Source organism: Typopeltis vanoorti, chromosome 23, assembly GCF_054136105.1.
Source record: "Typopeltis vanoorti isolate ZY-2024b chromosome 23, IOZ_Tvanoo_1.0, whole genome shotgun sequence".
Classification (NCBI taxonomy): Eukaryota; Metazoa; Arthropoda; class Arachnida; order Uropygi; family Thelyphonidae; genus Typopeltis; species Typopeltis vanoorti.
Window position 1 is genome coordinate 16,044,424 of NC_143571.1, and position 23,150 is coordinate 16,067,573.

At 35.1% G+C, this 23,150-nt stretch overlaps 1 protein-coding gene across 1 annotated transcript in view; it reads left to right on the forward strand.

The window, feature by feature from the left end:
- LOC150093653 (glycerophosphocholine cholinephosphodiesterase ENPP6-like) overlaps positions 1-23,150 on the forward strand; it is a 63,484-nt gene that overhangs the window by 17,821 nt on the left and 22,513 nt on the right. The window contains exons 2-3 of the mRNA XM_090413101.1: positions 14,325-14,681; positions 21,778-21,887. Coding sequence (XP_090269227.1) covers positions 14,325-14,681; positions 21,778-21,887 — 467 coding nt within the window. The remainder of the gene's footprint in view (positions 1-14,324; positions 14,682-21,777; positions 21,888-23,150) is intronic.

Here is a 23,150-nt window from a genome sequence, read left to right on the forward strand (position 1 = left end):
AGTTTTTTCTTAACATGCCGAAGCATATCAAGACCCAAAGAGATACCGTGTCTGCTTTGAATTAACTCTTGATATAGTTTTCCCATATGCAGCTCCTTGATTCAATTTTTTTACACTTGAATTGCAAATAAGTTTTACTGGAAAATGGGAAGAAATAAATTCGTTATACTATAAAGTTACATATTAAATATGGTACTTACAAATATCCTAATGCAATTTTAACTAAATGCTTTTTTTAGTTAATCTCCGGCATTAAACAGTGAAGTATGAGCTGAATCTGATCTCACTCATTAGTGGGTAATGTCCTCTCCCGCCTTCATGGGGAGAGTGGCGCTGCTTCTCCCATTGTGACCCAGTCCATCTTAGGAGAGTACACCTAGTGTATGTATGAATGACATCACAAACATCCATGCCGGGATTCGAACCTACAGTCATTTGGCTGGAGAGTGGATACACTAACCACTTTTGCCAACAGTGAAGTTCTTAGTGAAAATCTTTTCATATTTTGGGTGTTTCCTTCCTCTCCATAGTCCTCCATCCTCTCATATAATACCTTTAGAATTATTTTCTCTCTTTTGTTCAAAATGAGATGATAATTATTCCGGTTTTGCTGATAAAGGCCACATTTCGTTTCATAATAGTTGTAATAGTATTACCTAATACTATTAGTTTGCAGTAGTGTGTTAAGTGCCGTTAGTTGACCAGTAAATGCCCAAATTCTGAATTTAAAAGAATCATCAGTCGCATTCTCTAAAAGTGATTCGTTTTATTTTCACACGATAACTCAAATTTAAAAATAGTAATAATAAATAATAAACAAGTTAACGCCTTTTATTCCCTTATAAGAAATAAAAGGAGTAGGCGAGGCCTTTAAACCGTCTAGCTTTTGGAGACTGAGTGGGCAGTTCAATCTCTATCGGTAGCAAATCAGAGATAACTGGCCCATGTCTATCACTAATTATAGACAGCCACCAATGAAGAGACCAGCAAACAAGTGCTGCCATCTTGGTTGAGTTTACGGGATGAAAAACCTAGTTTCCGGGTGGGGGGGGGGGGGGACCAGTTGTCCGTGCCAGAGATCGACTAACTCGGGAACCGGTCGAAGAAAGGCTTAGAAAAAGTTCCTCCAGTCGGCGACTAAACTCGAACCATAAGTCTATCTTCGTTCGGCCTAGCGCAGACGATGCAATCGCCACTTCTACCGAGCTGCACAGGCCTATTAACTCAAATGGTAGCAGAAATTACCACGCTATTTTGTGGGAAAAGAATGGTCTTTAGATGATTGCCGTCGCTCTACGATGGTTGCATCATATCAAACCTGATATCTCTTTAGAAAATAAGCTTTGGGTTCGAATACATTATAGGACGCAAGGCTCAAGTGTAAGGAGTTTTCGACAAGGTAAGCGAACCAGTCTCTTACAGAAATGGCACGGTTTCTTATCCTCCAATCGTAGGATTTTTCAAACCTGCCCGCAAGAACGCACGCCATTTGCAGACATTGAACACTGACCTCATATCATCAGTTGCTTCAGCCATGGTATACAAACCAACCAACGAAACAAACAACCTTCATAACATCCTGTTTGCACTTACGTTTTTGTGGTATTCTGGATATTTTTCTGTTGGCACATGATTACTTATTAAAATAAATATATACATTTTCTAAAAAGAAATCAGAATCAAAATCTAAAGTGAAAAAAAAATTGTTTTCTCATTTTAGAAATCATTTGTTAGATTGCACTTTATTATGAGAGGAAGGTGTATTTAAAAATTATGGTGTGTCACAAAGAATAAGTTTCTTAGAAAATTATTTAATTTTTTTTTTAGAATTTCAGTACATTAAGAGTCGAGGACTAGAGATGATTTTAAATATTGTTAATATGTAATTTGAAGCTGCAAAAATAGGACAGATAATATCTGGAAAATTTAAACAACTATAAAATACTTGACAGTGTAGTATTTTTGATTATTTGTAACGTGAAATGTAGGGAGCAAGAAGCCGTTTACACTTTGTGAAAGAGAAAATGTGAAAGTTCAAGTAACCAGGAAAAAAACGTCATTTTAGGACCCCCCCCCCCCATCTTAAGAAATAAAAAGAAAAAAAAACGATTTTAGGCTTATAGACCATTTTTGCAACAGACTGCAACTAAGTGCTTTTGGCATTTTGTAGTCAACAATTCCATTACCGCATGTAACTTCAACGTTAAATTATGACGTCATATTTCAGATCAATACTGACTGGTTTAAGAAATTATTTTCGATCGTTCCATAAAATTCCAATGTTTTAACACTGCTCTCTCTCTCTCTCTCTCTCTCTCTCTCTCTCTCTCTCTCTCTCTCTCTCTCTCTCTCTTTATATATATTGTCATGCCTATAATTTTTAAAATATGACCTATTCCAAATGTGAGTTCTTTTTTTTTTCTTTTCTTTTTTTTTTTTTTTTTGTAACTCTCAAGTTGCTGTATAAACCCTTTTCCTTATTTCGAAACTACACATTTAAAATGGCGTCTCATTTTTATCATATTTGTATACTGATTTAATAAGCTTAATAAAATAATATTCGATAATACCTTCTACAACTGTGCTATATTTTCAAGTGTGTTGAATGACATGACATCCCGACATTTCGATCTTAATCGCTAATCATTGAGCGAATATGTTTCCTCAAGAAAATGCACTTATAATTAAATATTATAATAAAAAATAATAAACAAACTTATATTAGGGGAAACGATGTCACTACGACATGTTCATTAATAAATTGATGTATATGTTCAGCAAACTTTAGGAAACTGAAAATGTTTAAGACCAATCCCGAAACAGATAGCTATGAAATTTGCGTACACTTCTGATCAAGTGAGTGTTTTCCTTCTTGTCGAAATAAAGATTTTAATGGCCAAAAACTGGAAGAAATCAGATACCATTATATTTAATGGAGAGAAAATAAAGCAATATTATGCGCGCAAGCATACTTCTTTGCAGCCTTATATGCCACTGTGTTTTTTTCTACGATTGTGGAGATCAAACGTTTCAGATTAATATTGAACATCTCTGCTTCGAAAAACTACCCACCAAAACAATATGCAGTAGTGCCTTGGTTAACAACGGCCTCAGATAACGACGTACTTGATTAACGACGATGACTATAAGAAAAAAAATCTCTTGGTTAACGACACAGGCTTTGTTTAACGACTCTCCATTATGTGAACCTCTATCCGATCTAAAAAACCAGAATTTTTCGATCGCCTCAGCCACGCGCGGGAAGACATTGTTGAATAGAGAACATCCATGCGTCATAGCTGTGAAGCTCAGATATGTTTGACCCATCATAGCCAACTGTTTACGTTTTCCGTTTATTGTTTCTTTTCTTGTAGTGTACTGTGCTTTATTTTAAAATTTGTGGTTATAAATGTTTTTATGATGAAAATTAGTATTTGAGCATTTATTTTTTATGTGTTGGTTCATATAGACAAGAAATCGGCCTGTTATCTCATCTGTATAATAAGCGTTGTATCTATAAGCTGCTAATCAATGTATGTTACGGTAAGTGCTGTATCTAATATCGTCACCTTACAAGCAAAATGCACTAAGTCAAAAATTGCAGGTTTCGAATTTAACTGTTACTTTTATTTCAAAAAGTTTTTTTTTTTTGAACTTTTACTTTTATTTTCAGGTGACGATATGTTCTTTGTATCCCCTGTATTAGTGTTGTACAATTTGTAATAATGCCGTATTTTGCGTATCTTTTTTTATAGAGTGAATTTTTTACTATTGAAAATTTCCTCTATTGAACAGAAGAAAGAAATAATAGCAAAACATCATGAAGGTGTGAAAGTTATGCAGCTAGCTCGAATATATGAAACCAGTCATTCTACAATATCAACCATTTTGGCTAAGAAAGAAGAACTTATGGTAGCTAAGATTGCTAAGGGAACTTCAAGGTTGAATGTCAGAGGGCTTCTGTTTTGAGCAAATGGAAAATCTATTACTAATTTGGATCAAAGAAAGAGACATGGCGGGCAATACTACATCTCAAAATGCAATCTGTCAGAAAGCTAAACAGATTTATCAAGATTTGAAAAAGAAGACTTCGGGATCACACTATGAATTCCTGTTCTTTTTTTAAAGTTTGACAACTTTAAAAAAAGAACAGGAATTCATAGTGTGGTCAGACACGGAGAGGCGGCTAGTGCTGACAAAGCAGCAGCAGATAAATTTGTCAATAGCTTTACAAGAATTATAAAAGAAGGAGAATACCTACCTCAACAAGTCTTCAATTGTGATGAGACTGGGTTATTTTTGGAAGAAAATGCCCAACAGAACATTTATCACAAAAGAAGAAAAAACACTTCCTGGACATAAACCAATGAATGATAGGTTAGCATTGCTTTTAGCAGCAAATGCAAGTGGAAACTGCAAGATAAAACCAATGTTAATCTACCACTCAGAGAATCCCCGAGCATTCAAAAAGTTCAATGTCTCTAAATCCAATCTCGGTGTTTTGTGGAAGTCTAACAACAAAGCCTGGGTCACAAGAATAGAATTTAGAGACTGGATTCGCGAAGTTTTTGAACCAACTGTCAAAGCCTATCTTGAGCAAAACAATCTGCCTCTAAAAGTCATTTTAACCTTGGATAACGCACCTGGCCATCCAACGAGCATACAAGAAGAGCTACCAGAGGAATTAGATTTTATCAAGGTGATTTTTCTTCCTCCCAAGACTACATCTCTGATTCAACCTATGGATCAGCTGATAATTGCAAATTTTAAAAAAACTTTACACAAGGGCACTTTTTACCAGGTGCTTTGAAATGTGTGAGGCTACCGACATAACCCTAAGAAAATTTTGGAAGGAACAATTCAACATTGTCATAGCAATTAGGCTAATTGTAAAGGCTTGGCAAGAAGTAACAATTAAATGTCTCAAAGCAGCATGGAGGAAACTGTGTTCTTCCTTTAGTAATGAAGAAACTTTAGATGAAGGACACAAATTGGGAAAGGATATTGTGGCAACTGCTCATGATCTTAACTTGGAAGTAGAGGAAGAAGATGTTGAAGATTGGAGATCCTTGACCGAGAACTGACTACTGACGCGCTAAAGGAACTTTTCAGCAGCAGTGTGAAGAAAAGGAAATGGAAATTTCATCTGAAGATGAGGATGGAGAGAGAGAACAAATTACGACTGATGAAATCAAAAATGTTTTGGCAAAGTGGGAGGAAGTTCAAAATGTTGCTATGAAATGGAATCCAAACAAATCTGAGGTTATCAGAACTGCAGATCTATTTAATGAAAAGTCCATGCAGTTTTTCAGAAACATTTTAAAAAAGAGGCAGAAGCAAACAACCTAGACATGTTTTTTACAGGTCCATTTGTCAAAAAACTCCGAAGTGAGCCCAATTATTCTTCTTCCAGAAGGACAATTGGGCTCACTGGAAAAGTAAAGTGATCAGTCTGCAAAACTAAGAGTACTGGAAACATGCATCTGCAGCGGTGTACTGTACGGATCTGAAACTTGGGTAATAAATAAAGAATCAAGAAAAAGAATTTTGGCATTTGAAAACTGTTTTCATGAACAATTCATTTTATTAATGTTAATTTTTTGTAGCAAATAGATATACTGTATAATAAATAAAATATTTACCATATATATTTTTATGACATTTTAAATTAGTTTTATCTGCATTTTTAATATGTACTATGGTTGTGAGGAGGAGCCGAAACAAATTAATCGATTTTCAATTAAATCTTATGGGGAATCGCGCCTTGGATAACGACGGTTTTGGTTAGACGGTAATCCTGGAACGGATTACTCGTTAACCAAGGCACCACTATGTGTGTGTGTGTGTGAGAGAGAGATAAATGTTAAAGATACGAAGCTATTTTAAACCTGGCTTTACTCAATTTCCCAAGTAAGCAAACAGACAAATAAGTCAAGTTTGCGCCTCCAAGTATTGCAAGTCTAGCGACCCCCCACACGTAGTGCAAGTCAAGGCAACTCATGGTAAAGGTGGATAAGTTCTGATCACTATTCTTATTTACCCTTAATGCAATATTTACCCTTAATGCAAAGCTCATCTCCTGGAGGCAGATGTATGATGCTATGTATTAAAGGCAAGGGGCCACTACCCAGACCGGTTACGACCTTTATTGAAGTCTCATCAGTGGGAGCCGGTCTGCGTAGTGGCCCCTTGCCTTTAATACATAGCATCATACATCATTGACAGTATTGACCAGACATTAGCTGTTCTGGAATCCTATGGAATTGATAAAAAAAAACTAATAGCTATATTAAAATATGTTTATCAGAATGCAGTTGCAGCAGTTAGAATAGGTGATGATTTTGGGAAATGGTTTAAAACAAGCAGAGGTACTAGACAGGGAGACCCAAAATCACCAAGCATTTTCATCGCACATTTAGAAAGAGCAATGGACAAATTGAAGGAAGATCCAAAGGAATATCTGTATACGGAATGAGAATTAACAATCTGAGATTTGCAGATGACATTGTTATTATTGAAGAAGATGAAAGAGAACTACAAAAAACACTGAAACTGTTAAATGAGGAAGGAAAGAGATTTGGACTTGTTATGAACTTGGAAAAACAAAGACAATGGTATTTGGTGAGAAGAATATGAAACAAAAGATACAAGTGGATGGAACTGATATAGAAAATGTAGAACAATTCAGATATTTGGGAAGTAAACTGACATATGACTTGTACTGCAAAAAAGAAATAAAGATCAGGATTGCAAAGGGAAGGACAAATCTGAAGGCCATGGATAACATCTGGAAAAGTAAAGTGATCAGTCTGCAAACAAAACTAAGAGTACTAGAAACATGCATCTGCAGCGGTGTACTCTACGGATCTGAAACGTGGGTAATAAATAAAGAATCAAGAAAAAGAATTTTGGCATTTGAAAGAACTTGTTACAGAAAGATTCTAAGAATAGGATGGGTACAGAAAATCACCAATGAAGAGCTCTATCAGAAGATACAACCAAAACAGAATCTAATGCAGAAGATTATAAAACGGAAGCTGCAATTATTTGGACACATCTGTAGAATGAGTGAGGACCGGAAGATAAAGACATTTATGTTTGGTATTTCGGATGGTTTAAACAGAAGAGGTAGACCATACAGAGAATGGATAGACGATATAAAAGACTGGTGTGGAATGGGTGTACAAAAAGTGCGACACTGTGCACTGGACAAAGAAAAGTAGAAGATAGTGAAACAGGCATCAGATAGCAACGGGCGGTGAGCCCATGGTTCGTGATGATGATGATCATACATCTCTTCCAGGAGATGAGCTTTGCATTAAGGGTAAATATTAAGAATAGTGATCAAAGCTTATCCACCTTTACCATGAGTTGCCTTGACTTGCACTATCTGGGGTCACCTAGACTTGCAATACTTGAAGACGCATACTTGACTTACTCTGTTTGCTTACTTGGGAAATGGAGTAAAACCAGGTTTAAAATTGCTTAGTATCTTTAACATATATATATATATATATAGTGGAGCTACATAGGCTCAATATAACATTGAGCCTGTGTAGCTCAGTGGAAGTGGCATTTGCACTCCACACGGCTTGACTACACGAAGACTTGGGTTCAAGTCTAGTCGCTGACTACAGGAACATTTTAGCCGGCTTGGTTGGCCGAGTGGTTAGCGTTTCCGCTCTCCAGCCAAAAGGCTGCCGGCTCGAATCCCGCCATGGGCATAGATGTTTGTGATTGTCTGAGAAAATGCTGGTGGTGGTGGTCGGCGGTAGATGGCGTTGGTGTAGATGATGAAGGTAGTTGCAGTTAGTGGAGACGGAGAGTAGTAGAGTAGGTGCCCTCCCTCGATGAGTCTTTGGACTCCCTGGAGGTGTTAAGTAATAGTAATAATAATATTCCTGAAACTAGTTGCGTGCTAAATAAGCCACTCTTCATCTTCATTTAAAAACGCGACTGCGTAGCTACAAACTGCGTTGTCACCATTTACTGATCACAGCATTCTCAGACATTTCTCAGGCATTGTTTATTTATGAATTGATCCATCTCCTCAGTCAGATCTATAATTGATTGATCAAATAAAGCAGTCTTCAAATAAATAAACAAAAAGAGTTTTGGGTGATTGAGTAGCGTTGTTTGCTTGATAACCCGGATAACGAATGTCATAAAGCAAGCACCTAATTTGTAGCCGCTGACTTCTCTAGCAATTGATTTGTTATGAGTACAACCTATCCATCAAAGAAAACCATTTTGGCAATCTACCAACAAACACTATTTTACAGCCGAAATGATATATGAAAAATAATAGTCTATACGGTAGATCCAATTTGATACAGAAAGAAGATAACCGAAATATCATTTCACATCATAAAAAATGAAACACACCAGAATCATAAAAGAGAATGCACTCTTTAGAGAGATTACTCAGCAAAAATATTAGGAAAAAAAAAGAGATATAAACTTTGGAAAGAAAATATCATATCTTTTTTTTTTCTTTTCTCGTAAAGGTTTACCTGGTTGGCTTTTGTCTTCAACCATATTATTTTTCTTTTTTTTTAATCGAATATAAAGTATTTAAAGTTACTTTTCCCAAACACAGAGTTTTACCTATTTATTTTTTATAATTAGTCATAACTTTTTCTGTTCCTTAGAAAGCGATATTTAATCTGATTCTCCAGGTCTGAGATTTATGTTCAATGTGCAAACGCCGCGAAACTAGCTATTGTTGTATCTGTCATCCTAATTGTATATCCGGATAGTTCTATTTAGTCTATACGTTATTAGCCAAATGTAAGATCATGTAGCATGTTTTCGGCACATTTTGTTCTGTATATCTGGTTCATGGCGGCACTGTATCTTAAAGCTGTTTTGAGAACATGGGATTTCTTGGTAATTAGAACAATCTAATTTATTTGTTTTCTTTTCATTCATCAGCTTTTTAAGGTATTTTCATGCATGACATATTAATTGATGTATCTATAGAGTACAGCTCACATTTTAACTGTCATATTGTCTATCGTTGTTTTGTTGTTGTTGTTTTTTCTCGCTTTATTGATACTGCCTATTATTTCCCGAGGTAATGGGGCTTCAACTAAATTGCTCTCTCATTCAAGTAGTTTATTTCCTTCAGTTTGGGAAGTCTGCTTCTTGGAAATACCCTTTCATTTATTTGTCACGTTTTCCTTCTGGTAACGTTTTATTGTTGTTAGCGTTAGTTAATGGCATTCTTTGCTGGTAGCCTGTTTTCATTTTCCTTATACCTTTATACAGCAGTCGATTTTTTTTTTAATGTATGTATTTATTTAATACTACATACATATATATATATATATAGCGTTAGAATTACTCGAATGGCTGAGTTATTACATCAGGAAATGTTAAAACAGTATATTCACACGGGATAGATTATATGTGTCATTGAACTAGGTAAGTCTTCTTCATTGTGCTTACTTACCATTTCCCGCTCTCATTGAAAAATATAGAAATATTTCCGCTTCAGAAATATAGAAATATTTCTGAAGTCTACTGTTCATTTTCAGAATATAATACATTATAGAGATAGATTTCATTAAAAAAAAAAAAAATAATAATAATAATAATAATAATAATAATTTAATACGCAGATAATCATTTTTGCTGGAGTCTCTTCGACAAATAGGGATTAGATTTCATTAACAGTAATTCCACTGCAATAGGACTGTTTTTAATTTGATATATGCATAGTTTTGATTTTCTTACACTGATTGAAATAAGGGATTGATTTCTATTAACCAAAAAGTGTATAAGGGCCTTCACAAAAAGGATTTTATTTATGTATTTTTTCTTTAATAGAGTCTCCATAGCTCAGTCGTTATAGACGAAGACCTGGGTTTGATTCCTGTTCGTGATATGAGAAACCTTTATCTGGTCTCTTTCGACGAAAGATGAGTTAGCCGGTCTTATACGAAGGTAGGGGGGAAACATGAGTTTTTCGTTCCCCAGGACAGGCAAACCACCCCCATGAACACACGCATCTACAGACATAGGACACACAGGAAGGCTTAGGGTTAACCACCTTGTCCTCGACTTACGGTTGTGGTTGCGAAGTCCAAGAATAGTTAGAAGGTCGTAGACGCTTAAGTGTCTGTTAGGAACACTGATGACGATGATGATGATTTTTTCTTTAATATCAAGGCAATATTTAGGTACATTTGTTTTGTGTTGTTATTCTTGCACAGAAGAATTTCAGCTGACATCATTATTAACCGGTCAAGATGGCGATTAGTTTAATACGACATTTGGTTAATTTGCACATCGAGCTAACTGAACATATAGCGTCTCTATTCTTCAAACAACAAGGAGTGAATTGGATTTTTTTCATGTGTCGTGAATGTATGATTTTTACATATACATAAATAATTTTCATCGTCTAGTCTAACCCCCCCCCCCCACACACACACAGTACTAATATTACTATAGGTTTCCGATCATTTGTGGATAACATAATCATGACACCTTTTCATACGAGGTTTACGAGACGCCTGGTTACTTCGCCGTAACTAATGCGTGAAGAAGGGTAGTTAATCCTATTTCCACAGTCCGCGTTGTGCTGGCTTTTTTTTCTTTCTTTTTTAAGGCTTTTGTCAATGTCCCTCGTAGGGGACGGTGATTTTAAAATAGATAGATATATGGAGAAAATAGTGGTAGTGGTTTTGAATCAGTATGGTGTGAGGTGGAGATTGACAGGGTGGGATATATAAAGTGAGCAAGAGAAAGGCGATTTTTAATTTTTTAATTTAATAAATATTGAATTTTTAATTATGACGATTTTAAATTATATTTAATAATTACATATATTTAATTATAAAATATATATAATAAGTATATATATATATATATATATATATAATATAATTATATATATTTTAAATATATATAATTTAATTTTAATTATATATTGACTGGAATGAAGATTGCATCAGCGAATAAGGAGAATGAATTTCTTGAGTTCTTAAGAAACAACTATCTTAGACAATATGTAACGGAGAACACATGAGGTTCGAGAGGCTTAGATCTGATTATCTGCATCTCATGATGCAGATGATATGCGGGAAGTATTCAATGAGCAGTTTATCTGGGAATTTCATCCTCGTGAATGAAATATAAAATGAATGCGACATCATGAGAAACTGAAGTGTATGGTGGTATTGGAAAGTTGCTGATAGTGAGTAAGCAAGAAATATATTAGAAATTAAGTAAACTTGATATTAATAAGGCAGTAGGACCTTGACAATATATCATAGCGCCTTGAAGGAATGCTCTAGGTAATTAATGAAACTGTTTGCACACCTGTTTAGCGTGAGTCATGCAACAGGAGAAATTCCAAAGGAGTGGAAACGGGAAAAATTGTTTCTCCTCACATATATTGCTATAGGGAAGTATAACACTGTGGCTACAAATTATAGGTCAACCTGTGTATGTATAATTATTATGGCTAAAGTGTTAGAGAGGTTCGTGAAGACTAAGATTCAAAATTAGGTTGATAATAGTAATGTTCTCTTTGATAGTTAACGTGGGTTTGTTAAGGGTAGGTTATGTTTTAGCAATCTTTTCTTCTTCCTCTTCTTTTTCTTCTTCTTCTACTTCTTTTTTCTTCTTCTTCTTATTATTATTATCTGAGACTTCGAGGGGTCAGAAGGAGGAAATAGATTACAACCGGCTGACATACCATCCCTTAAGCTCATTTACACTATATATGCACTCCCTACTTCAACAGGTAGATACCACTTACTCACTGCTCGTGTACGATGGAACTATCATACATCCTTTCCATTCCTGTAGTATATTTCCCGAGCTCAGACTCAAGTTATACAAACATGTCAAATTAGGAAATTCGCTGAACATACTATTAGCATAATTGCTGATATTCCATTTGTCCTTATTGCCAAATTCTTATGCATCTTATTATTATTATTATTACATAACACCTCCAGGGAGTCCAAAGACTCATCGAAGTAGGGTACCTACTCTTCGTCTTCACTAACCGCAACTATCTTCATCATCTACCCCAATGCCATCTACCGCCGACCACTACCACTAGTATCACAGACAATCACAAACTTCCATGCCCGTGGCGGGATGTAATAGCTCTTCAACCTCCTTCTCATGCACCGCTATCTCTTAATTCAATAGAGTAGTAGCACTGTGCACCGTGTTTGATATATCTTAGCAAAGTGAGCATTCATTAATCGAACAGTGTCATTAGCTTCTGACACTAGGGTGCCATCTGCACTCAGTAAAGTTATTCTTCCACATTTATTTTGCAATAAGGTGATGAATTCACTGGTGACGAATATCAGCTTCCTTTGATAGATTGCCACATGACAAGCTAGCAACTAAATTTAAATAGATGGGATTGGATAATAGACGAGTAGTCTCTTATCCAAATTGGTATCAGCATGTCCTCTATGGCGGGTAATATATCTCAAAAGAGGAGGGCTCATCACTTTCGGAGTGCCGAAAGGTCTGTTTCGGAACTATTATTTTTTTAACTGATAATGATAGTAGAACATTCTTAACACCAGATATGCAGACATTTGCCGATGATACAAAGTTAGGAGGAACTGTGAGGAGTAGAAGCGATACTGTGGCTTTGCGCGAGGATGTCAATAGACAATTATTAGTGAAAGTTTTAACGAGGCGGAAGAGATAAGAGATCTGGGAATGATGGTGAACAGAAACTTGAAGTTGAGAAGTCACACAGCTAAAATTGTAAGAACACCATAAACGGACTACGACAATAATTAGGACAACCTTGATTAGCAGATTAGCAAAGAAGTCATGGCTCCTTTGATCAGACCGCACATCGACTATTCGTAGATTTGGTCGCCTGGTTTTTAAGAGGATGAGGATATCTTGGAGAGGATACAGAGAAGGTTCTTTGAATCGGTGCTGTCTGTGGGATGTAAAGACGTTAAGGGGATGCAATTTGTACACCCTTGTGAATAGAAGATGGAGATGTATAAGTGAGAGTTGGTACCAGATTAATATGGAGGAGATGTTGCATACAGGACAAGCGTAGAACAAGAGTCCATCCCTGGAAGCTGTATAAGGAGTTTTGAGAAACAGATGAAAAAGTAGGTGCTTTGCATAAAGAGTGGTTGGTGAGTAGAATGCATTGCATGAAAGTGTGGTGAATGCAGAAACTGCGAATAGGTTTAAGGCACAGTTGGATGATTTTTTTTCATGAATATGTACCTATTATGATGAGGCTTTTGAATCCATGAACATCTGATGTTAATAATAATAATAATAATAATAATAATAATAATAATAATAATAACATTCTTCTTTGAACTTTTATTAGGCAAATAGTCTTTTTTGTTATGTTCAGATAACTGCAATATATTCTTGTCTGCCCCAGTAATGGAGGCTGTTTGGAATATGCGAGAACTCTGATTAACAATTACAGTTAATTTTAATATAGGATATAGTATTACTTTATCATAGTGATGTTGCTATAAATGAATACATCTGTATTCATTTATAAATTTCGAATAAATCTTAACGTTTTTTTTTTCTTTCCAAACTAAAATAAAAAACAAAAACTAGGAGCATTTCTCTTTTTTTCACTGCAGAAAAGTCGTCGAAAAAGTAATGATTGTTAACAAGCTAAAGCACGTAATTAGCGAAAGGAAGGGAAGTTTATCCTCCCTACCTCATCTACCTGAACAGATAAATATATGATGGGTAAGCATCTAACCGGTAGATGGCGTTGACTTTTTATTCATGTACCTGGGAGACAAATTGATAAGGCATTTAATTAATAGTTCGATAATTAGTCAACAGTGGCGGACACTGGCGGCCATTCGTATTTTTTAATTATTCCATTTGTGACACATGATTTTTGACAGTATTCAGTATTTTGAGATTTTACGTTCTTCTGCTAATACGCAGAAGAACGTGAAATCTCAAAACATCGAGATTTCACCGTTCATATTCACAGAACATATTGTGGTGGTAATAAATACCACTGAACTGAAAGAAATATACACCTTCTTATCCGTTATAATTTTTTTATCTTTGTAATATAAAAACTTATCTGTGAAATCAAGCATTTAATAATAATTTTACGATGCCTATAATGTGTAGAAGCGATGTTAGGAATATAACTTCATTTTTTGCTGTTGTCCATTTGGAGACAAAACAAAAGAAGACAGACAACACCAAAAAATAAATAAAATAAAAATAGAAATAAAAAAGGCACCGTTATTTCTGTTTCAGTGTTAAAAAGCGAGAAATTAAATAATAAATGTTATAGCTAATAATAAAATTTTGATTTTCAGGTCTGTATCCAGAATCTCATGGAATAATACAAAACTACATGTACGACAAAGAAAGAGATGATCTCTTCTTGATGGCTCTACATTCGAATGCTTCTCATCCTCATTGGTGGAACGATGCTGAGCCTATCTGGGTGACAGCAGAGAAACACAATATCAAGACCGCAATGTATTGGTGGGATGGTTGTCAAGTGGTCATCAAAGGTAAAAGGCCTAGCAAATGCGAAGAATATGCGAATTACTGGATTTGGGGTAAAGTTAACAAAGATACTCAACAAGGCATGATAGAGATACTGGACAAATTTCACAAAGGAAATTATAGGTTGGCCTTAGTGTACTATGAAGCTGTGGATGCAAATGGCAAGTTTTCTATTTTTTGTTTTAATTTGACTAGAATATATTAGATATCTTCTAAATGAATTATTTAAGAAGGAAAAAAATCATTTTCATGTGTCATAACCATAGAAAAAAATACTTTAAAGATCTATTGTGTTTCTTAAATAAAAATATTTGACAATTTTATGAAAACAGTTATCGTGTGCTTTTAAAAAAATATGACCTTCCTCTACTAGGTTTACGTTTTGTTTTTGTAAACAAACTCATGCACGCAAGGTTGCAGAATTTTATAGTACAATACAACTTCTAGAAATAATTTCAAAGTTATTAAATTGCGCACATATAAATAATCATAGTTGGACATTATAAAATCAATTTGCTAACTATTCTTGAGGTTTTCAATTATTTGGTGTATATGATAAGCCTGCGTTTTACAATCAAAGTGAAGGGCATCTCATTAAGAGATTCGAAGTTAGTTATTCATATAACGTCACTGGACACAATATGTTTTCGCTCCTGTACTTCATACGGATTTGGGAGTTAAGACTTCTACCAGAAGAATTGGCAGGGTTGTAGTATACCAGTCTTTGCCTCGTCGTGGGATCTCTAACAGTACTGCCTCCGTGGATCTTAGAGATTTACGACTTTCTAGACTAGCGATGGGTAACCTTTCTGGTCCACGGGCCAAATTTTATATTCAAATGTGGCTGCCGACGAGGTAATTTTATTTTTCATTAAAACTAGTGGTAAATAAAAGGCGATTCTATGAGCTTTTATAGAATTGCCTTCTAGTTTGACTTAATAGTATGTACGTATTATTCTCAGAAAGATAAGTGCTTCTCTAACTTAGTGTGAAGCGTATAAGGATATATATACACACACACACCATCTTCTTCTTCTCCTTATTCCTTCCCTCCTCTTTTACCTTGTGGTAAAGTTTCCGAGTAAAATCCCTTTACCTCCATATGAGACTGGCTAACTCACCTTTAGTCGAAAGAAATATATATACCAATTTTTATGTTTCAAAATCGAAATAATGGAGAATTTCTCTTTAGAAACCTCTTTCAGCGCCACCATCCGGCACGCGGGCCTTGGTTTGCCTGTAGTTATTCTAAATTAATAGCATCATTCGACTATTAATCATAACATGGCGCATGTCACGTTATGAGCTGCAAAGATATTTGTTCATAATTCATCGAAATACGGAAAGCACCTAAATTTGGTCTTTGGAATATACTTACATGTTTGAAAAGGAGAAACAATAAGTACCAATGCCAGAAATGAACAAGCAAAGCATCTATTTCGGGAGAATTAAAAAATAATTACGAAAATAATTATGGAAAGCATAAATTAGAAGGCATATTTTCATCTAAATCCCAATCACAAAGGTCGTATACCTATTGTACAATTCGTAACTTGGACTAAAGTAAAATAATCCAGTTCTTCTGTCTGCACTGTACTCTCTCCACCAGTTGGAGAGTGCTGCTTTCCAGCAAGGGGGATCAAATATGCTATCCACTCAACCAACCAGAATAGCAAATTGAAAAGACGTCATTTCGAAAACAATAAATAAATAAATAACGAGAGGGAATATTTCCTCTTCCCCCTGGAAACTATTTGCAATAATGCAAATCTATATATGTCAGAAGGTTTGGAAAAAAAACTGTAATATATTCAAATCTCGATTCACATTTTTCTAGCAAACAATTTTTTTTCGACATACCAAAACAATAAATTAAGTTAATTTATTCCGCATCACGCATAGTTGTTGGACTTGAGACATTGGTGATTCCAATTAAAGCATAGTCAGATACTTCGCTTAGTTAATTACATACAATAGATAAAAACAATAAATTCCCTAAGGTATTTCCTTTCTTCTAAGCAGCAGGCAGAATTCTTTAACTGGAACTTTTTAACTTAGAAATCATATTTCTTTGCCGATCTGGTTGGCCGATTTGGTAGCATCTCCACTTTCCAAACCTATACGCTGTGAGTCTGTATCCTAGTGTAGTATGATTTTGGTAGTATATGAATTATCTAACGAGATTATGTGTGTGTTCTACTCGATGCTTCCCTTGTTCTTTACCACCTTCCATATAACGAAAAATGTAGAGGATATCGATAGATGGCCTATAACATCCTTTTAGAAGTTTATAGACCTCTATCATATCACCTTTTTTTATCTCATCTTTAATGGATGGGATAATGGTTAGAGAAATAGGAAACGTTGCTCTATAGACAAGACAAGACAACAAAATGCTAAAGCCACTTCAGGTCTCAGATAAGCAGTAATCTCACACTGGATGATGAGAAACATCTACCGCCTAAAGATAATCACAAACATCGATGACAACGTGAGATTCGAACCCACAGCATCTTAATTAAGCGGAGAGCAAAAAACAGCATCCACTCAACAACTAAACCTAGTAAACCTCTGTGCCAGACTTAAATGCCTTAGATGTAAGAACAACCACTGGAGTTTTTGACAACGATTTTTCATGGCATTTGTCCAGGTGGAAATTATAAACAAGATGATCGCTTGTGACTCGATAGCGTAGGAATCCATACTTCCGATCATTTATTAGTTAAGAGGTTTTCAGGTAGTGTAGAGGTTGACTACTAATGAATATTTCAATTACTTTATAAATTATTGATTTGACATGAAGAGGATGGTAATTTAAGAATAAAAACTTATTCCTTTCCTTCATATGTTTAAAATGGATTAATGTCCAGGTTCAGGATAAATACGAGTACAATGGGATAAAAAGTTATTAGGTAACAAAAGCAATAATCACATTTAGAACGCAGATCTTCAGAACAATTCTAATAAATTTCAGAATTAGGAGATGCTTTGTAATCCTGCTCAGAATTCTTCTGATTTTTTAATTGTAAAAAAATCAAAGGGAGGGGAAGTGAATGTTGTTTGTTTACCGAGATCCGTAGTGCAATAGTTGGCGGTAAAGTAACAAACTCAATGATTGGCTTTCTCTATTTCCATAGTTGCTATTATTCATGTCGAAGTTTCAGGAACAAAGCCTCCGTAGCTCAGTCGTTATAGACGAAACCCTTTGGTCGGAAAGACTTGCGTTAGATTCCCGTCAGTGAATTTCTCTTTTGAGGAACCTTTATCTGGTCTCTTTCAACCAAAGGTGAGTTAGCCGGTCTCATACGAAGGTAGGGAGTTTTTTCACCCGGAAACTCGAGATTTTCATTGCCCAGAACACGCAAACTGGGCCCTTGAACACACGCATCTACAGACATAGGACACACCGGGAGACATAGAGCCAACCACTTTATCCTCAAGACGGTTGCAGTTGCAAGAATAAGAAACCTCGACACCGTAAAAGGTAGAAGAGGAGGATTAAGAAAGAAAAGAAAGTTCCTGGAACCGAAAACTACGTTGGCTCTGGAATGCAAACAAATAATTTAGTAGCTAAAATTAATCATTTCCAATCCGGCATTCGCTAGCTCAAGCTAGCATTATCGGGATATTATATTATATTATTTATGTCGAAGTTTTTGAAACAACCTATTTTTCTGACATACTCTAGCCCGATTCTGTCCCGCTGGTATTTTTTTCTCTGCAGAATAAAGATTTCTCGTATTATAATGTAATGCGGTTTAATACAATTTTACTATTTTCGAGGTATCCCAGTGGCGAGGACATAACAAAATTTTCCATTCTGGTTGGAAAGACCTTATTCGACTTACTTTGGGACTTTTATGACTTTTCAACTAAACTTGAGTTTCAATTCGCCTACCTCACAGGTTTCTTTTCTTTTTTTTTTCTTTCCAGAAACAAGTTTTTCATCCTGAAAACCAGCAAACCGACCATAGGACATACCAGCAAAATTCCAGAGAACAATTAATATACATGATATCCTGATCATTAGTGCTAGTTGTTCCTGTTGTAATTCCATTAACCAACCAACTGTTTTCTGGACTATTTGTTTATTAAACTGTCTGTTCACTAATGTATATTTATGCTCCATCTTAAATATTTGATGGACAAGCATGAAATATGGTATTTCAGCAAATACGAAATATAATAGTCAACCGGAAATATTTGTTTGACATAGTGCTCATTGTATTGCGTGAGTGCACAAAACTTTACAATAGAACTTAACAGGCAGAAACTTCTGGATCGAAGGTATTAAGAAACATTGGTTCATCTGTTATACTTCTTGGACCTTGGTGAGTTTCATATTTCTCTCAGATAAAAGGACTTCTCAGGATAGGCATTTTCTGCACAAAGAATATCTTGCATTCTGATCACTCCATTGTTAACATTCATGGAATTGGTGGAATGTAATGTGAAGGAAAATTGTCGGTAGGATGTCAGTAAATATCTTTTCATGTAGTACTATCATAGTATCCTGTACACCCCTTAAGGGTATATATCAGGAAGTTGATTATGATAATAATGTTGATGGAATGTAAGCATTAAATATATTAAAAATAAAAAAAAAATGGTAGAAAGATGGTGCCTTTCGTCCTAATTCTAATTTAAAATTGTTTTATTCGAAATAATAGTTTGATGAATTTTAATACCTATCACAAGTAGCAAATGTCAAAACAATTTCCTCTAGTTAGAGTAGCTCTGACTATGTTCTATGCGTCTCCAGCCATATCGATCAGAAGGGGTTAGATTAAAAAGCCATCATAATCTGGTAGTTCATTATATATTCTGCAAAATGCACTTAAAAAGAAATGAACTTTCTTTAAAAGAAATTTAAGCGTGAACAATTAGAAAAGAAGATAAAATAATTGCTACGTACAAAATTTTAATGTAGGCTGCTTACTAAAATTTAATGGGATTGCGTTGCGAAGTATAGAAGCAGTTATATGAAATATCGAGATGGCGGATGCTTTCTGACAGAAATAATTATTACGCAAACGAAGAAGAAGAAGGGATGGAGTAATACTGATGATGAGACAGGAAGAGACCCAGTTTCCCATTTAGAAGAGGTGGTGATATTAAAACAAAGTGGTTATAAATATTCTTCCTCATTTTGGAAAACACAACACTAAAATGTTGTGTTTTCGGTTTATATAGGTTTTTGATTGTAAAAACCTTATATGCAATATTTGAAATAACTGATTTGCTGTTTCATCTACATTGATTCTATCGGAGAAGCATGTCTTCAGTGAGATTCACATTAAAAATATAAATAGATGGAATTCAAAGGTCAAATCTGATAACGATTCGTGATAGAGGACGTGAGATGAAATATATTTAATAATGGTTGAAGATCGTGGAATCTTAGTCGCTTCCCTGCTAGAAGTCTGGTGTACCAGTATTTCGTGTATTACATTTCTATTTATTCCACCAAAAGTTTGATAAGCAGAAAACATCAAATCGACGTCTGAAATGTGACAGGAAAAAACAGTTAATCTAAGAGACATAGGACGATAGGACTGAAAGTCCAATAGACGTGTTATTGGACTTTCAGTGAATGGTGAAATGACTACTCAGTGCATCCGGAGACTGAGATGAAGTATATATCTGAACATACTGTATGTAGGACAACTGTGATTACGTGTAACGCACTTGTCCAACAATGACAGCTATATTATATAGGAAAGAAACATCATCATTGATTACCAAAGGACAAGAAAGGTCGCGTGGATAAATGAATCCCGGTTCCTGCTATTTCGTAAGGACGGAAGGACTACGGTATGATGACACAACATGAAGATATTGATCGAAAGTGAATATTTGTGCATGTTTTCCTGTGTCTGTAGAGTATCTGTTCAACGTGTAATCGTTAAATGATATGTGAGACTGAGAATGGATTCAATTGGTCAACCATATAATTGTTGGACCTAGGAGAATTCATTCATGCTGGATTTACCCTGAATGTTATAAACATTTCCATCAGAATAATGTGCTACGTCACAGGATGCGACTCGTTTAGGTGTATCAGGATTATCCTGCCTTAAGTAGGTTTAGATGCTAAGTGGAGAATTCAATAAAAAAAATTAATATCGCGATAACGTAGTAGTTTATAAAATAAACACATGTTGTATTATAACATAGATTGAAAGCCAAACGGCTATTTTTCTGGCAACCTTAATAATAATGAAGGAGATATAAATCTTTTGATGTTTAACTGCCAGTAAGCGAAACTAAGAACTCGGACTAAGATCTATGAGTTTCATACCGAAAAACTATCAGCAAATCCAAGTGTAAATAACCACTTGGGTAGTGCAACACCAAGGCAACTCGAATCAAAGGTGGTGGGGAAAGCTCCCTCACTATCCTTGATATTTTCTCATAATGTAAAAACACAGCCCCTAGGGGATGTAATACTGTAATTACATTATGAGGAGAGTCACTACCCCGACCGGTTTCAACCTTTTTTGAGGTCTCATCAGTGAGTAGGTAGACCTGGAAAATAACAAGGTTTAAGTGAAAAGAATTTACATACCTTCACTATACGAATGCCATAAAGGTGTGCGTGTATATTATAACATACTGATGAGTATGTTATAACTTACTCACTGATGAGACCTCAAAAAAGGTTGAAACCGGTCGGGGTGGTGACCTCTCCTCATAATGTAATTACAGTATTACATCACCTAGGGGCTGTGTTTTTACATTATGAGAAAATATCAAGGATAGTGAGGGAGCTTTCCCCACCACCTTTGATTCGAGTTGCCTTGGTGTTGTACTACCAAGCGGTTACTTACACTTGGATTTGCCGATAGTTTTTCGGTATGAAACTCATAGATCTTAGTCCGAGTTCTTAGAGGTTCGCTTACTGGCAGTTAAACATCAAAAGATTTATATCTCCTTCATTATAAACAATTGTTGTTTTCTTATTCCCTAGAAGATGAGATCTCCGATGTAGACCATTAACTGCTACGACTAGCACGTATATGAAGATTACTATTTACGAATATGAATGTTGAGAATCAGTAATGTTACAAAGATTGTTTTGATGGCTAAATAAGGAGAAGGAATATTTCACTAATTTTGGTTTAAAAAAATTATTTTACTACATGAAATATTACGATGATATTTTCATTATTTATTTCATTGTTACAATACAGTATAAAAAAGAATTCCAAATCAAACATTTAAAACTAATAGCTTGATATTACTTCTCCTATCTAGGACATTTCAGGGGTCCAGAATCTAAGGAAAGGAAACAGTCGATGAAGGACATTGACTCTATCTTAAATGTGCTGCAGGAAGAAATTTCGAAACGTGGGATGGATAATCAGGTTGAAAATAAGATTAATTTGATTTCTGATATTTTTTAACCAAAATTTGGTACTCAACTAATTACAAAATATGCGTTGAAAAAATACTAACAACAATGAGGAAAGGATTAGTTGTCAGTGATTACTTCATTAGGAATTTATTTCAAAACTAATCTAGAAATACAGAAAGGATTTCCTGCAATATCGAGCCTAATTAAATAGACCGTTATATCGTGCAAAGTAAATATTTCATTAGACTCCCGTCATATTAAAGAGAAGATCACATAACAATAAAAGAGATTTAATGAATACGTATTTCAAAACCTAATTTCCCTTATAATTCTTTGTTCTTCGTAGCGTGCGTAGGCGATGAGGTCTTTGTTTGAAAGAGTTGGATTTAATATCCAGGTCTCTTTAACTAAAGGAGAATTATTCGATGTCATACGGAGGTAGCAGAGTTTTTTCTTCCTGAAATTCGTGTATTTTTACATGCCATCTGATAAGAGATACACTCGATTTATATATATATATATATAACTGTACTATCCTAAAAGCATTCATTAATTTAGCGTGAACTATATAGCAAACCAATCTGTTCTTCGTGTGTCCTGATTCGTTAATTTGTTAAAACAATCATGCTTTTAATTGTAACTGATATTTAATGCGTTCTTCTGTATTCGGGAATTCGGCATTCCCATCTGCATAGTTTGCTATGAATTTTCCTGTAACCGTTCAAATGAACCTTGGAATTAGTTAGGTCTTCTACGGAGATGGTGGGATTTTTCCTCCGAGAAAGTAATATTTTCATCCTTCAAAACAGGCGAACAGGCAAGAACACATGTAATTAATGGTTACAGGAAAATTCATCGAAAACTAGTTAATCGAAATACAATTTATCGAATGCACTTAATCGAACAGCAATTCATCGAAAAAGAAATTCTCCGAATAAACAATTCATCGAACGACAATTTAACTAATGGCAATTCGTCGAAAAGGCAATTCATCAATGACTAATTCATCGAACGACAATTCGTCGAAAATGCAATTCATAAAAAAATCAATTCACCGAAATTTTTCGATGAATTCTTTCATAATTCATCGAAAAGTCATTTTTCTGCAAAGTATTGTTTAAAAATGTTTTCAGGTGTGATCGCTGTGGAAGGTCTCCCTGACCTGGGAGCATGTGTGTGTCTCAGGATGCCCAGCTTTCCATTGTTGGTTATACTAGAAGGCACAGTCCCCTAAATTTTCACACAATGTTTGGTGAATCTCAGTTGAGTTGCA